The sequence below is a fragment of the Scaptodrosophila lebanonensis genome, unplaced genomic scaffold, assembly GCF_003285725.1.
Source record: "Scaptodrosophila lebanonensis strain 11010-0011.00,11010-0021.00 unplaced genomic scaffold, SlebRS2 tig00000061-arrow-pilon, whole genome shotgun sequence".
Taxonomy (NCBI): Eukaryota; Metazoa; Arthropoda; class Insecta; order Diptera; family Drosophilidae; genus Scaptodrosophila; species Scaptodrosophila lebanonensis.
In genome coordinates this window covers 2,760,905-2,779,519 of record NW_022060554.1, presented here as the reverse complement: position 1 = coordinate 2,779,519, position 18,615 = coordinate 2,760,905, and the positions used below count along the sequence as shown (strand labels likewise).

The 18,615-nt window shown below is 35.8% G+C and overlaps 1 protein-coding gene across 1 annotated transcript; it reads left to right on the top strand.

The window, feature by feature from the left end:
• The first annotated feature begins 314 nt into the window (after nucleotides 1–314).
• On the top strand, nucleotides 315–18,326 carry LOC115624997 (gonadal protein gdl). Its single transcript, XM_030519872.1, has 3 exons — nucleotides 315–476; nucleotides 17,683–17,977; nucleotides 18,040–18,326. Exons 1-3 carry the CDS (start codon nucleotides 367–369, stop codon nucleotides 18,184–18,186), a joined length of 552 nt encoding a protein of 183 aa, XP_030375732.1. The 5' UTR covers nucleotides 315–366; the 3' UTR covers nucleotides 18,187–18,326.
• The last annotated feature ends 289 nt before the right edge of the window (nucleotides 18,327–18,615 follow it).

Genomic DNA, 18,615 nt, shown 5'->3' with positions numbered 1-18,615 from the left:
ATATATATCCTAATGTGCTTCTGTTTTCATTACAAAAAAAATTGCATAAATTTCCCTATTTTTTTTGTAAATAAAACACGTAAAACAATTATTGGTTATAACTACTAATTTTTACCGCTCCCTTGAAGTGCGTTGTAATCGATATCGACAGCAAAATAAATTTAACGAATCCGCATAAAATATTTACAAAAAAACGCCCATCGAAAATACATATATTGCTAAAATAAAGAATATCGTTGCAATGTGTAAATAGAATAATCCAAGAAGTGTTTTAGTATTTATGCGTTCTTGTAGACGGTCACACTCGGACTAATCATAATTTAGTTACATATACATGAACATCATCAAAAGTTAAATTAAACTAATATGGAAACGTCTCCTAACTTAAATATCTCAGAGCCGTCGCCGGAATTTTTGCAGAGGAAGATTTATTTTTTAGTTGATCAATTAAAAGCTATGCATGCAGAATTGCCAGAGTAAGAGCATTTCCTAAATAATACAACAGTGGACAAAAGTATTTTAACACATTGCAACATTTAAAACCGCTCATTTCTGCAAACTTAAGAGAAAAGATTGCACTGATAACGTAACACATTTCTTTTCATGTTTATCTGCGTAGTAGATTGTTATTTTTTGGCTGAACAAAAATATTTTTACATTGCTTTTCATATTAATTTTCAAGGATTCGCTTGCCGTACAAAACAATACTCTAATTTTTAAAGTGATTTGTAGTGTTATTTTTTTAGCCTGTACATAAAGGGTGAAAGGCTATATTAGTTTTGTGCGAATGTATGTAACACACAGAAGGAGGCGTGGCAGACCCCTCAAAGTATATACATACTTACATATATTATTGACTAGCAGGTCTTGCCCGTCTTTACTGGGCTAAGTAAAATGTGCTTATAATTAAAAGATTATTATATGATATTCTTCTTTCGACGCTCTCTAAAGTTTTTTAAAGAGTTCATTTTCCAAATAGCAAATATAGTACAATAAGTACTATGTATGGTTATACGTACATACATACATATGTATGTAAGTACATATCTTCGTTACGCACCGGGCGGACTGCCAGTCCTGACTTAACTGTGTGCTTCCTCAGCACGTTGTACGCACGGTCGAGTTATCCCCGAAAAGTCCGACGCGGGACATTTAATTTTAAATTATAAATCGGGACGTCCCGCCAAAAGTAGAGCGTTCGGCAATGCTGATATGTACATACATTTAAATGTTCCATGCAGGCGTTATCCGCCTATATACATACATACATATATAAGTACTACCAGGTATTGCCCGTCTTAACCCGGCTCAATATAATGTTTCCAATTGTATTTATTTTGTGTGTGCATAACCTACCCATATGTTTTAAACTTATTAGTTACCAGTAGCAAGGCATTTATGGTATTTAAGTGAGCATTTAATGTTCTTGACCAAAAATTGTCCAGTAGACCATTACATTTTTGTTCTTGCCAAACTATTTCGTTAAACGAACATGACCACTATAACTAATATTTTTTAAAGCTCGTTTTCCCCCCTTTGGAGCTAGAATTTTCCAAAAGCCTTTCTTAGTGTGCTCCTGCACTATGATGGATACTATGAAAGGATACTTGAGTCCAAATTTCATGTTTTACCGTTTGGGCTGTGCGTTGATCACCAATTAGTCAGGACAAACTGTTTTATATATAGAGATAACGCAACGTTTTAAGATAGACTATGTGCAAAAAAGGGGAATAATTATAAGGGTATATCCTAATTTTAAATTCACATTTGAGTCTTTTCGTGCGGTCACGTACAAACACTGAATATGAAACACGGCACTCGTGTCAATGCCGTGCAGCGATGAGCCATGATCAAAAAGCATTGACAATTCTCATCTCAATTTGCTAGAGTACAACTTTCGATAATTGAAGCCACCGATACCATCAAAATATCGAAGTTTGAATACAATAAGCAGAATATTTAAATAATAAAATCTAATTATTTATTGAGATCAATAAGAACAAATCATATACATACATACATTTCCGTTATTCGGTTTCTGCTTTACTATCGCTTACGCAGTCGTTGCCTAGCGACGGTAACTGTAAACTTTTGGCGTTTTGCCTTTGCAATTAACAGACGTAAATGATCAAAACGAAAGAAGATGTGCGAGCCAACAGCTTGAAGTTGTTGTTGTTGTTTTGTAGGTACATGCTACATGTGTACATGCTACATATGTATGCATGTACATATGTATGTATGCATGGGCACACATAGACACGAACTGTTGCCTGTCGTATGTATGTGTGAGTGTGTGTATGTGATGTTCCCAACTATTTGATATTTGATATATGGCTACTAAAAAACATATTGCTATATTTTAATCGTTGAATGCCAATTTGTTGATATAATGTTGATTACATTACCCAAATTTGAAATCGATCGGACAAAATTTATAACACAAACTATTCATTTGAAAAAGTGAATAAATATTAAAACCCCAATAATAAAATCAAATGCGATATATCGAAAATATCGATACTTGTGTTGATATATCGTAATACATGTCGAATACAAATACATCGAAAACCATCGTTTGAGAGTTATTGATTATAATACTGCATTCGATTGTTCACTGTACACATACATACATACATACAAATGTATTTGTATGTGTACGGTAACTGTAAACTTTTGGCATTTTGCGTATGCAAATTAACAGCCGTAAATGATCAAAACGAAAGAAGATTTGCGAGTCAATAACTTGAAGTTGTTGTTGTTGTTTTAAAAATTTTGATTTGAAACCATAGAACACTATTTATTGCAATTAAACAACAGTGTTCGATGGCCCACTGCATACATACAAACCTAATTATATACATACATATGTATGTAAGAATGTATGTACGTACATACATACTTATTGATGTACATATGTATGTACATACTATACATACAGACGTATGTACATATGTATGTATGTACGTATGTAATACATATGGTGCTGGTGTAATTCATAATGCGAAATTCTTTCTAGGGGGAGCAATGTCCCCCCTGCCCAACCTGCGTACGCCCTTGTAGTCCGATGTCCTAAATACCCCTTATGCCAAATGTACTAAACAAAGAAAAAATAACATAAAAATGTTTATGTTATAATGTTAATAATTTTTAATTAATTAACATTTCTTGCTCTGTCAGTGCAAGACGAATGAACATACATACATACATAGATGTGTACATGTACGTAGATGTGTACATATGTATTTATGTGTGTACATTCACACATTAGTGTCTCACATTTTGCTTTGGCTACTTCATCCGTTTGCACGCAACTACACGAACAGCTGCTTGCATGTATGTATGTGTGTGTGTGTGTGTGTGTGTGTGTGTATGTATACTTAGTTGTCCCCAACTGTTTGATATTTTGTATTGTTTGTTCTGTCTGCATTTGTAAAATGCATATTTTAAAAATCGTTAAATGCAAAGTTGTAATTTTAGTTACGTAGATTATATTACCCAAATTTGATCGGACAAAATTTATAACACAAACTTTTCATTTGAAAAAATGAATAAATATTAAAACCCCAATAATTCAAGCTCCAACAAATTTCGAAAAACCGAGTATGCAGTTTTGTTTGTATTCTTTAATAGATTATAAAAACCAAATTTAAAGTTGATCGATTCAGAAATGCAGAATTTTCAAACCAACTTTGGACCTCGACTTCCCCCCTTTGGAGCTTGAATTTTCCAAAAACCCTTCTTAGTGAGCACCTACATTATGACAGGATACTTGAGCCTAAATTTCAGTTTCCTTACTTTTACCGTTTGGGCTGTGGGGTGTTAATTGTGTTTCAATTTTTCCACGGAAAACCCCCCCTTTTTCATGCCCCAGGAAAAAAGGTGAAAAACCAAGTATACAGTTTTTTTTTGTATTCTTTTTGAGAGTATACAAACTAAGTTTGAAGTTAATTGGATGAAAATTGTAGATTTTTCATACAAACGTTGGAGCTTGTTTTCCCCCATTTGGAGCTCGAATTTTCCGAAACCCCTTCTTAGTGCTCACTTTCACTATAAGAGGGATCTTGTGTCCAAACGCTACAGTCGAGCAAGCCCGACAGTGTAATACCCTGTACCCAGGTAAACTTCCGTCACTGAGTTATATGCGCCCAAAGCAGCAGCAAAAAGAGGAAGAAGAAGAGCGAACTTTTTGCTGCAGTTTGGGGGGGGGGGTTGTACTGGCCAGAATTTGTTTCGCTAATAACTTTTCTTAGAATTGACCGAATTATATAAAATTTTAAACAACAGTAGATAAATAGGTATAAATTATGTGTGCAGTTTGGTTTAGGTAGCATTTGAAATGTGGACGCTATTGACGAAATTCTGTAGCGGGAAAAGGGAGGGAAAATTCCAAAAAATAAAATAAACTCGTCCTTCCTCGGACCTAGGAGAATCTGGAAGCCAACTTTGGTTATTCTAGCTTTTATAGTTTCTGAGATCCTTGCGTTCATCCAGACGGACGGACGGACGGACATGTCTAGATCGATTTCTCGGATTCATGCTGATTCAGAATATATATACTTTATGGGGTCGGAGATGCTTCCTTCTGCATGTTACACACTTTGCATAAACCTAATAAACCCTTTTTACCCTACGGGTACAGGATATAAAAACCCTAATGCCAAATGCACTAAACAAAGAAAAAATTACTTTTAAAAATGTTATATAATTTTCAATTAATTAACATTTCTTGCTCTGTCAGTGCAAGACGAATGTACATACATATAGTACATATGTAGATACATATGTACATACATAGATGTGCACATATGTATGGACATTCACACATTAGTGTCTCACATTTTGCTTTGGCTATTTCAATCGTTTGCACGCAACTACACGAACAGCTGCTTGCATGTGTGTATGTGTATGTATACTTAGTTGTCCCCAACTGTTTGTATTGTTTGTTCTGCCTGCTTTTGTAAAATGCATATTTTGAAAATCCTTGAATGCAAAGTTGTAGATTTAGTTACGTAGATTACATTACCCAAATTTTAAATCGATCGGACTTAATTTATAACACAAACTTTTCATTTGAAAAGGTGAATAAATATTAAAACCCCAATAATTCAAGCTCAAATTTCGAAAATCTAAGTATGCAGTTTTGTTTGTATTCTTTTATTGATTTCAGAAACCAAGTTTTATGTCGGCTAAAAAATGCGGATTTTTCAAACAAACTTTGGAGCTCGTTTTCCCCCCTTTGGAGCTCGAATTTTCCAAAATCCCCTCTTAGTGTGCATCTACATCATGATAGGATACTTGAGCCCAAATTTCAGCATCCTAGCTTTTACCGTGTGGGCTGTGGGCTGTTGACGCGGATTGCTTTTGTGCCCCAACATTTTTTTACAGAAAAACTCACATATTTTAGGCCCCAAAAAAATATCAAAAAACCAAGTATACAGTTTTTCTTGGAATTGTTTTGAGAGTATACAAACTAAGTTTGAAGTTAATCAGATGAAAACTGTAGATTTTTCATACAAGCGTTGGAGCCTGTTTTGCCCCCTTTGGAGCTGGAGTTTTCCAAAATCCCTTCTTAGTGGGCACCTAGACTATGAAAGGATACTTGAGTCCAAATTTCAGCTTCCTAGCCTTTACCGTTTGGGCTGTGCGTTGATCAGCAATCAGTCAGTCAGTCAGGACAAACTGTTTTATATATATAGATGTATAAAATTTTTAATTCAACACTAATTTGTGTCTACAATTCCAAATATGATTGTTGTGAATGTAAAAGGTGTGTTTCTGCTTTTGTAAATCGCATGAATACACTCACAAAATAGGCTTAACGGTAAATGACTCATAGATTTGTTCAGAATACATTTGTAGCGTTGTTAGCTAACACTAAAACGGTAAGTCGCTGTAAATATGCGATCAGCTGAGATGCTAGAGATAGACATGTGTCGGATGCTTTATGTGCTAGAGCATCAAAACTATCCATAGTTGAATCCGTCGATACAATCAATAATTCCATCGAAGTTTGAATGCAATTAACAGAAAATTTAAATAATAACATCTTATAATTTATTGAGATCAATTAGAACAAATCATATACAAACATACATATGTACATCTGCCCGCAACGTGAAGAAGAATATGCGTAGGTCCGCTTTCATTTCTGCTTTCGCTATCGCTTACGCAGTCGTTGCCTAGCGACGGTAACTGCAAACTTTCGCAATCTGCTACGACTCCATATCATCCTTAAATGCAATAGACAACACCAACAACCACAGCTACTACCCCACAACCATAAGAAACCTATTAAGCTCCTACCGAAATAAATTTTTACTCATCTGGGTTCCAGGACATTGTCAAATACCAGGAAACGAAATGGCAGACAAAGCAGCAAAAAATGCTCTGAAACATCCCCTCAAAATAGAACAGAACTACAACTTATCAGACATACAAAGACTATATACACTAGAACTCAATAAGCAGAGTAACGCGTTATGGAATAACACCTCCCACTATTATAAAATTGTCAACTCCAAACAAACTGCAAACAACAAGGTACCAAGCTCGAACTTAACAAGACTAGACATAATAAAATTTACACGACTTCGACTCGGACACACCAACCTCACCCACAACTTTATCTTAAGCAAATCTGCACCACCCACATGCCCACAATGCAACACCACAATTACCTTGAAGCACATACTTTTAGACTGTTCCAAATATCAACAAGAAAGATCATGACTCCTATAATCAACAATACATGAAATAACTTTACCCAAAAACATCTATCAGACTATTGCATTCCTGAAATCTACAAACCTTTATCACCTCATATAAAAATAAAAATAATAATAATAATAAGTTTTCTTTTTTTTCTTTTTGTTCTTTTTCTTTTCTTTTGTCTCCAATAAAATAATTGAAATCACCACTATGTAATAAATTTAGCTAGAGTAATGATCGAACTGTAAATAAATGTAAATAACCGTAATTATAAACAATCATAAGCTTAAGGCCTTAGTAGCTATAGCTTACTCCATAAGCTGCTTGCAATTTGTAATTGTAAGTTGAATTTTAATAATAATAATAATATATACAAACATACATACATCTGCCCGCAACGCGAAGCAGAATATGCGTAGGTCCGCTTTCGGTTTCTGCTTTACTATCGTTTACGTAGTCGTTGCCTAGTAACTGTAAACTTTTGGCATTTTGCCTTTGAAATTAACAGGCGTAAATGATCAAAACGAAAGAAGAAGCGCGAGCCAATGACAGTTGTTGTTGTTTTTCGTTTTACAAATTTGATTTAAAACCATAGACCATTATTTATTACAATCAAACAACAGTGCTCGATTGTTCAATGTATACATACTAGGGATGTAAATCGAAGGGAAAACATCGATGTTGATGTACATCGATGTCTCGTTATAAAAAATCGATGCATGGTCGATGCATCGCAAAAAAACATCGATGCATCGATGTTTTAAAAAATTAACTTTCCATAGAAAAAAAAGCTATTATTAGGGAGCTAATCAGCAGAGGAGCTTGAAATAAAAAGTGTTTATATATCAAAAGAGACTGTCATAGCATTTTACTTAATGTTGTTAATCAAAATAGTACTCGTAATATTGACTTTTGATGAACTTGTATGGCTTACTTAAAAAAACTTATTATAACAGTTTTTAAAGTAACGACGCGTTGCAGCTACACCTCTTTCGCATATTAAGTGTGACATTACATACGAAAAAAAGAAGATCAAATACTTAACAACCTAAAATTTATATTATAAAATACACATTTTAACGAAAACATCAAATAATTTATGATATAAATATACATACCATTTTCGGTAAACCACACAAAGAAATGTGACCGTCAAACAAAACATGAATAATGTTCGATGTTTGGACAAACATCGATGGATCGACGATGCATCGTTAGCAAAAAAACATCGGAAAACATCGATGCATCGTGGTAAAAACATCGTCGATGCTCGATACATCGATGTTTTTTTACATCCCTAATACATACATACGAATGGACATACATGCTATATATGTACATACACAGGCATACATACATACATATGTATGTACATATGCATGCATGTTTCTCTTTACTTTTTCATACATAGACACGAACTGTGTACATTCACACAATTTCAATCGTTTGCACGCAACTACACGTACAGCTGCTTGTATGTGTGTGTGTGTATGTATACGTAGTTGTCCCCAACTGTTTGATATTTGTTCTGTTTGTATGTTCTGCCTGCATTTATAAAATGCATATTTTGCAAATCCTTGAACGCAAAGTTGTAGATTTAGTTACGTAGATTACAGTCCCCAAATTTGAAATCGATCGGAAAAAATTTATAACACAAACTTTTCATTTGAAAATGTGAATAAATATTAAAACCCCAATATATCAAGCTCCACCACAAATTTCGAAATCCGAGTATGCAGTTTTGTTTGTATTCTTTTATAGATTATAAAAATCAAATTTAAAGTTGATTGGTGGAAAACTGAAGATTTTTCAAACAAACTTTGGAGCTCGTTTCCCCCCTTTGGAGCTCGAATTTTCCTAAATCCCTTCTTAGTGCGCACCTACACTATGATAGGATACTTGACCCCAAATTTCAGCTTTCTAGCTCTTACCGTTTGGGCTGTGGTTGGGGACGCGGTTACCTCTTGTGCCCCAAAAAAGCCCCTATAATTCAGTCTCCAAGAAAATATTCAAAAAAACCAAGTATAGAACTTTCTTTGTATTCTTTTATTTTAGAAACCAAGATTTAAGTCGATCGGTTGAAAAATGAGCTAGTTTTCCCCCCATTGGAGCTCGAAAATCCCTTCTTAGTGCGCACTTACACTATGGTGGATGCTTGAGCCCAAATTTCAGCTTCCTAGCTTTTACCGTTTGGGCTGTGCGTTGATCACCAATCAATGAATCCCCACCTCCCATATACCCATGTTGTAACACCACAATAACCATGAACCACATACTTCTAGATTGTACCCAACGAGAACAACAATAGAAACAAGTAGAGAAGCTAAAGTCGGGTGTCTCGACTTTGAAATACTTTGTACATATGTATGTGTAGAATAATTATAGAAATTACAAAAATTAGGAAAAACAAGATAGAACGCTACAGTCGAGCAAACCCGACAGTAAAATAGCCTGTACTCTCTACAAAAAAGAAAAATTAAAAAAAAAAAATTTAAAAAAAATTTAATTTATTAAAAAAATTGAATGAATTAATTAATTAATTAAATTAAATTAGAATACATGTTTATGTTCAGTTTTAACAGCATACATTTACATCACGTACCTATGCGTCTTTATATGCGTGTATGCATGCAGCACAAAGTTGAACAAAAGCAGCAACAACAACAACAGCTGCGGGCAGCGCTGCCGACAGAGCTGCAGGCAGCGCATGAGCAGCGATTTTACTTATGGCTATAACTTTCTTTAGAATTGACCTTTCATGATGAAATTTGGCACACGGACACATTAGTACTAACTGGATGTACCTACCAAAATTGATTTCAAAATTCCGAGAATTACGGAAGTTATAAGAAAAAACACGAATTGCGGGGGAGTGGGGGGGTGCATCGAAAAAAAACTCAAACTCGTACTTTCTCGGTCTTATGAGAATATGGAAACCAAGTTTGGTTATTCTAGCCCTTATACTTTCTGAGATCCTTGCGTTCATACGGACAGACAGACGGACGGACAAGGCTATATCCACTCGGCTTCTCATCCTGATCAAGAATATATATACTTTGTGGGGTCTGCCACGCCTCCTTCTGTGTGTTACATACATGCGCACAAAACTAGTATAGCCTTTCACCCTTTGGGTACAGGCTATAAAAAAAAAGGTTATTTATTTTAACTCCCTTGGTATTCAAACTCACGTAAGTAGTGTATAATTGCACATTCACATAGGAATTGTGTCTATGTGAGTGTATGCATGTCTATTCGTGTCTCTGTAAGCATGTATGCAGCCCAAAGTTCAAGCAAAGTAGCTGCAACAGCTGAGGGCAGCGCTTGAGCAGAGAAACCTATATATGGCTCTAACATCCTTTAAAATCGGCCTATCATGGCATACGGGCTTATAGTCACTAACTGGAAGTATTTGCCAAATTTGATTCCAAAATTCTTAGAATTACGGGAGCTATGGGAAATCAGTAATAACGGGTGAGAAGGGGAGGGAGGGAAATTCCAAAATACACATTTTCACATAGGGCATCTTGGACTAAAATATGGTGTCCCTAGGTCTTATAGTCTCCGAGATATAGGCGATTACACGAATGGAAATGGAATCGGGAAAACCCCCATAGTGGTGAAGTGGGGGGGAAAATCAAAAAAATAAAACAAACTCTTTGTGCAAAATTTGGTGTCTCTATCTCTCTATCTTGTCTCTGAGATCCAGGTGTTCATACGGACGGACAGACGGAGAAAATGTGTATTTTGGAATTTCCCAATTATACACCCTTTACGTGAGCTCGAATACCGAGAGAGGTAAAATAGATCCAATTTTATTTTTTTTTTTTTTAATTTTTTTTATTTTCTATAATTATTGTAAACATATGTACAGAATATTTCAAAGTCGGGACACCCGACTTTATCTTTTTTACTTGTTCATATTACAGTTTCGAAACTAAAGTCAATCTTTTATAACTGTTGGTGGACAAAAGTATTTTGACATTTCGATTTAATATTGGTAAAAAATAAAAAATAACAAAAATATTATTAAAAATTAAACCCTCCTTTCATATCAATGACATTTTGTAAGCATACAGGAATTGATTTTACGAAATATTTTAATGTTTCTCATAAAATATTGTGGCGAAGTCCTTGAACTTCAGCAGTCGTCTCATCGCACGTCCTTGATAAGTTTGAACTTCGTTTTCTTTTTATATAAGCCCACACATTCTCTATTATATTGAGATCGGTGCGTTTAGGTGGCCAATTTAATGTATTGACTTCGACATCCCCTAAAAATGCAGTTTTCGTATAGGCCTTGTGGCATGGAGAGTTGTCGTGCAGCAGTATAAATTATTGTCCAATGAGCTGGTCACCGGAAATGAATTCGTGTTCATCCAGGACACGTAAATATTTGTCCTTGTTCATTGTTCCATCAATTGGTATCAAATTGCCCAAGCCATTGAAGCACATGCACCCCAATAACATTACCAATCCTACACCATGTAATCCCCATTCGCACATGGGCCTCATTTCTTGGCAAATATTCTTGGGCAACGTGCATTAAATGTTTTCCTTCGATCCATGATATTCAAAAGAGCTTTCATTTGCCCATAATACTTATTCTCAAAACGATTGCGACTTGTTTATTGGAATTTGACGAATATTAATATTTTTGGTTGGAATTAAAGGAATTGGACGAGCTATATACAAGTATGCAAAAAATCCCTTAGCCGTATTTAGACAGTTTTTATACTTTTCGATATTTTATGGTGCTTTTTGAGCTCACTCGGCACTTGGTGTATTCATCAAATTTTCCTTAAGTTTCCTCAATATTATGCGGCCTTCTATAGGCTTTTTTTTGCGTGGTCTTTCCGATCTGAGCTTATTTTTGTTAATTTGTAATAAATTGTTTGTCTAGGTATGTTATATTATTTTCTAAGGTATTCTACAGAAATATTTGCTTTATACTTAGTGACCTTTTCCCTTCTAATTAATTCACTTATTTAACGGTCTTGCCTATAATTTAATAAAAAATGCGATCAAACAGTGATTATTATTAATAACAAGAAAGTAATGCTAAAGTCGAGCGAGCTCAACTCTTAAATACCCTGTACCTCCCACCTAAATGGAAAAAACGAAAAAAAAATTTTTAAATTAATTTTAAAATTTGGCAAATACTTCCAGTTAGTGACTATAAGCCCGTATGCCAAGTTTTATCATGATAGGCCGATTTTAAAGGATGTTAGAGCCATATATAGGTTTCTCTGCTCAAGCGCTGCCCTCAGCTGTTGCAGCTACTTTGATTGAACTTTGTGCTGCTTACATAGACACAATTCCTATGTGAATGTGCAATTATACACTACTTACGTGAGTTTGAATACCAAGGGAGCTAAAATCAATAACCTTTTTTTTTTTTTTTAATTTTCCTAATTTTTGTAATTTTTATAATTATTCTACGCAGAATTATATTGGAACACACAGAAGGAGGCGTGGTAGACCCCACAAAGTATATATATTCTTGATCAGCATGACAAGCCGAGTCGATATAGCCATGTCCGTCTGTCTGTCTATATGAACGCAAGGATCTCAGAAAGTATAAGAGCTAGAATAACCAAACTTGGTATACAGATTCTCCTGAGCCCGAAAAAGGACGAGTTTTTTATACTCTGTACATGAAATGTACAAGAGTATATTGGGTTTGCGCGAGCTGAAAAATGTAACAGGCAGAAGGAGGCGTGGCAGACCCCACAAAGTATATATATTCTTGATCAGCATGACAAGACGAGTCGATTTAGCCCTGTGTGTCTGTCTGTCCGTCCGCCCGTATTCTACACGAGTTTGTTTTATTTTTTTGATTTCCCCCCCACTTCCCCCCTATGGAGGTTTTCCCGGTTTTCCATTCGTATAATCGGAGACTATAAGACCTAGGAACACCAAATTTTAGTCCAAGATGCCTTATATGAATACGCAGAAAATGTGTAATGGAATTTCCCTCCCTCCCCCCGCTCCCATGCAAATTGCGATTTTTTCTAACTCCCGTAATTCTTGGAATTTCGAACAAAATTTTGCAAATACCCCCAGTTAGTTATTATGTGTCCGTATGCCAAGTTTCACTATGATATACCGATTTAACAAGAAGTTATAGCCATAAATATATTTGCTGCTGCAGCGCTGCTCAAGCGCTCCCCGCGACTGTTGTTGATACTGGTGCTTTGGTTGACTGCACACATGTTTACACAGACACGAATAGATGCGCATAGGCATACATACACTCACACAGACGCAATTGCTATGTAAATGTTCAATTATAAACCCTTTACGTGAGTTCGAATACCGAGAAAGGTAAAATCGATCAAAATTTTTTTTTTTAATTTTATTTTTTTTTTTTTATTTTCTATAATTATTGTAAACATATGTACAGAGTATTTTAAAGTCGAACCACCCGACTTTAGCTTTTTTACTTGTTTCTGATTGAAATTGATTTCTGGTCAAATTTGGTAGTCACATTTAGTGATTATATATCCGTATACCAAATTTCATTATGATAGGTTGATCGGAAAGAAAGTTATAGCCATATAACCAGGCCCAATGCACACATACATACATACATATGTACAAGTACACAAACACGCATAGACACGATTCTGGTGAAAATGTAAATGTATGTATGCATGTATGGAATATTTTATATTTAATTTAGTTAATTAATTAAATTAATTTAGGTAATTACTTAAATTAATTTAATTAATTAATTAAATTATTTTAGTTAATTAATTAAATTAATTTAGTTAATTAATTAATTAAATTTCTTTTTTGTGGGGTGGTACAGAGTATTTAAGAGTTGAGCCTGCTCGACTTTAGCATTCCTTTCTTGTTTAGTTTAAGGTTGGTATTATGGTACTATTGGCCGGTCGGCTCAATAAAAGGACATAATTACGACTTGCGCCGGAGCTGTTGCCTTATTATCACGTTAGTGCTCGAATAAATTGTAAGAACTACATAATAACAAAATTGAAATCGAACCTTAAGCTAAATTCTAATGCTTACAGCTTGGCGTTGGCGTCGCTGCCATTGATCACCAAAAACTGCACTTCTTTCGCCTCCTAGGGTCGTCCTTCGTAAGAATGCAACGTGAGCATTCTCTTTCCGGACTCCGCAGTGGTGACTGGGTTAATAGAATTTGGCAACAGACCTAGTTCTTGCCCGGGAGCAAGAACCCAGTGTTCGTTTTCCATGCGCGTTGCTTAGTGCTAACTGCTCTCCCCTTCAAGTGAAGGCCGTCCTCGGTCTTGGATAGGCCAGCTCAGGGTTTTCGAAGTTTTACCATTCTGGGCGTTTCCTTAAGGCGGAGTAGCAAGAGCACCACTGTTCCAATGACCAAAAGGATCGCAAAGCTTAGTTTATATAGTCAATAGCCTCTCAAAGTCTGGAGTGTAATAACGTGCCACATGAGTCTTCCATTCATCAATGGCCGTTGCGCCCGTGTCGCATGTCACCAGATTGTTCTTCTATAGATGGTGACGCCGTTGTGATATGCCTTGTTAAATTTTTAACTTAAGTTCAGGGTACTTAATTAAGAAATGAATAATTTTGTTTTCTATGACTACTTTTACATTGGCCATTTCCATCAACTCGTTGGCGCAACATTTGCAATATGGAGCTCAAACTGAATTTAAGTCTTGGGAATCTAATATAGTGGGGTTTATAACATTAATCTTTGCCAAAGTGGTATATGAAAATGTATTATTGATTTCTGGATTTAAAATTCTGCTTCCGAGTTTCCAAGTTTCATATCGACGTGTTCTATTCTCTTGTCCTTAAGAATTGCATTTAGCGTTGTATTCAGGCTAATGTTTTAATACCAATTTGCTTTTTAAAGTAAATGTAAAAGATAGGCAATGAGCATGTTGCGTGTTTACCTTAGGCTGCCCTTGTGGACCACCCTCCCCTTATGAGAACTGTGGGTCGCAAGTCTGCTTTTATAATTTCTCTCGTGCCGTTCTCGCCTCCTTTCTTATCTATAGGCCAGGGCGGGTTTTTATTTTTAAATAACGATTGATTTATCCCTGTGTCCAGAGTGTCTCTGACTTGTGCTAAATCACAATTGTAATGCGACAATTTAAAATCCATTTCGGTTACGTTATCATAGTTGGCTCAACCCTGGTCGGAACCTCCCTGGGTCATGTTATTAATATTTTGGCGTCTCTGTCCGGACATACTTTCAGAAGTTTTCTGTCGCCTGAAACTCTCATTGTTATTTACTAGGGTACCTAGACTTTTTAAGTAATTTGTATGCAGTCGAAATTTCGACGAAGATGGATCTACATCCATTGGTTCTACTCATCCTCGGTATTGTCCGGAGGAAAAGGGGGAAGAAATTTTCATCAAGGCTTCTTGCATAGTTAGCTGCAAAGGTGTAGTGCTCATGGTTTGATTCAACTTCCTGAGCCAAACTGCAGATGGCAAATCGGATGGACGAGCTGCAAACACAACGTCACAACGTGTAAGGCTTCTTTTCAAGTATGAAATAAAAACACGGATAGCATCGTCTCGATATTTTTCGTTCATGCAGTGGGCCACTGCCTTGTCGTATGTCATGACCGTTTTGCTTGTGAGGAGAGTAAGTTTTTTCTCAATCTCTTCATAGTATTGGAGTGTTGTCATGTTGCCTTGACGCAAGCATGATAGCTCCTATTCTAAAGTCTAATCTGTTTAATTATGACAGCCTGATAAAGCCTAGAGATCTCTTCGTATGGTTTGTATATTTTATACACTGCTTCTGCCGCCTGACGCCCGTAGACATACTTAGCTGGCGTACCGTCAAATTCTGACAGTACGTTTACTGCATCAAGTGGTTCAACGCACGTTGAATTCGTAATTTCTAACACTTTGCATACCTCTACACAAGGCACTTTAGCAGTTTTATTAAAAGAGGCGGCTGAATGGTCGATCTGTAACCTGAACTGCTCATTCTGTACGTTAAGGGCTGCCTGAAATTCTTGTTTAGTCCAATCTAGCTCATAAAGTGCTGATAAAGCTTTAGCGACTACCGCATCTATGATGGCCCTAATGTCATCTTTGTTCATTTTGTTCTGTCTCTGTTCTTTCCTGCTACTTATACCGTGCGTGACTAACAATTCTTCACTTTCAGGCGTGCGTGTGTTAGAAGGCATTTATTAAAGAGTGAAAAAAACTAGAAGAGGCACCAATAATACTAAATTGTTTTCTGATCACAGCCCACAAGATCTCTCTTACAGTGAAAGAGCACTTACAAGGGATTTTGGAAAATTCGAGCTCCAAAGAGGGGAAACGGGCTACAATTTTCAACTTACTACAATTTTAACTTCAAACTTGATTTTATACTCTCATAAAGAATACAAGTAAATCTGCATGCTTGGTTTTTCGCTATTTTCCCGTGGAGAATTCGGTACACGAAAAGCTATGTGCAATCAACGCACATCCCAAATGGTAAGAGCTAGGAAACTTGGCGTAGGTGAGCACTAAGAAGCGATTTTGGAAAATTCGAACGCCAAAGGGGGAAAACGGTTTCCAAAGATTGTATGATAAATCTGCAATTTTTATTTTATTGGCTTCAAACTTGGTTTGTGTAATTTATAAAAGAATTCAAAAAACGCTGCATACTTGATTTTTCACCATTTTTCCTGGGGCATGAAAAAGAGGTAAGAGCTAGGAAATTTGAATTTTGAGCTGATTTCGAGCTCCAAGTGGGGGAAAATGAGCTCCAAAGTTTGTGGTAAAAATCCGCATTTTCCACCAAACAAGTTCAAATATGCAACTATGCAAAAAAACTGCATACCCGGTTTTTCGTTGTGTTGATGCTTGAATTATTGGGGTTTTAATATGAAAATTTTAAATTTAATATGAAAAGTTTGTGTTATAAATTTTGTCTGATCGCTTTCAAATTTGGGTAATGTAATCTAGGTAACTTTGCATTCAAGGATTTTCAAAATATATAAATACGGGTTTCGCTTTACAAATGCAGGCAGAACAAACAACATAAAATCCATATCAAACAGTTAGTATACATACATACACACACACACACACACACACATACATACAAGCAGCTGTTCATGTAGTTGCGTGCAAACGATTGAAATATCCAAAGCAAAATGTGAGACACTAATGCGTGGATGTATGTACGAGCCCCGACCACTATTAATTCGTACGGCATGCTTTTTTTCCCCCTATGCAATGTTCAATAGACGATATTTTCAATACTAATGAAGATAACACGTAAACATATTTTTTCTGAAAGATCATTTTATTCTCTTAACTTTAGAAAAAAAACTTTTGTTGTACTTCCAACCACAACAACAATAACATTTATTTAGTTTGGTGCTTTGCGTAACTGATGAGAAAAGTGTGACCACTGTTAATGCGTACGCTGAACATGCTTAGTTTAGAATTGAAAGTACATCAAAACAAAAGCAAACAGTGTCACTTAATCACTATCTAGTCATAATGTAAAAATGGTAACATAATGCAGAATGTAAAAAATGTGTACTTATTTAAAGTTAATCAAAGGTACTTGAACCAAGTGTAATTCGGAGGAGCTGAAAGAGAATGTGAGATCAGAAGAGCACGAGTGTTCTTGTGGTTCTGTCTGTTTATTGATTGAAATGCAAGGGTTTATATACAAAATTGAGAATGTGCGTAGGTCTAATTATTACTAATAAGTGATTCTTAAAATAAATCGTTGCTGGGGTGTTATATGCAGCTAGCTGAGTCCAGCGTAGGTGTAGGTAGACGTGGCAGCCGGTTGGTGGTTGTGTTGTGCACATGCGCGGCCGATATTCTAACAATATAGCAAAGAATAGCTGCCTGCGTTAGCTTCATATGCACATGCGGGGCCCATGCGTAGCTCATGATATGGTCAAGAGCGTGTGACATTGACAATACGATGAACTTCAGCGATGTGGGACATATATGAACACCAACACACACGAATAACCAACTTTAATCTTTCAGAAAACTTCAAACTCGTATTTCGTATGATTTACTCACAGAACTGGCCAATTGCGTTCTTAACGACAGCATTTTTGATATAGTCAAGGCACTTATGGATTTACAGCATGTTACGGAAAAGCACCTTATACAAATGCGTGCACAGGTAGAAAACGAATATGAAATCGAGGTTGCTAACTGGTGTGAAAAAATTAAAGATGCTGAGGAATTACAACATATTTTGGGATTATTGAAAATTAAACATCGAAAGAAACTATTGGAGACGGATAAGAAAATTGTTGAGGCTCTCGATCAGAAAGTAAGTCATTTTGTCACCTGCATCTAAAGAAGTGGCCTATATAATATAATTTATTATTTTAGGTTTACGATCAACAGTCCACATTGCAAAAGGCAGGCGTACCTGGCTTCTATGCAACACAAAGTCTGAAAGAGATCAAAGTGCAAATGTTTTTGCTAGATTTTATTTTACGTTTAAGTCGTGTTAAATATGAATCTACTAATAAGTAGCGAAAGCACCAATGTCTACCAAAAACAAGTAAAAAAACTAAAGTCGGGTGTCCCGACTTTGAAATACTCTGTACATATGTTTACAATAATTAGAGAAATTAAAAAAAGTAAGAGAATTAAAAAAAAAAAATTCCGATCAATTTTACCTCTTTTGGTATTCAAACTCACGTAAAGGGTGCAGTCAACCAAAGCACCAGAATCAACAACAGCCGCGGGTAGCTCTTGGGCAGCGCTTCAGCAGCAACTATATTTATGCTCACTTTGGTCCGATAAAGGCCGAAATTGAGGAATACAAAGCCTTTGGATATGCCATCACCAGTGATATGGTTATATGGACAGATAATTATTTAAAAGCTTCGTATTTGTCATATACAATTCATTATATGAAGGAGGGAGTTCCTCTGTTGCACAAAACAAGCTGCAAAATAT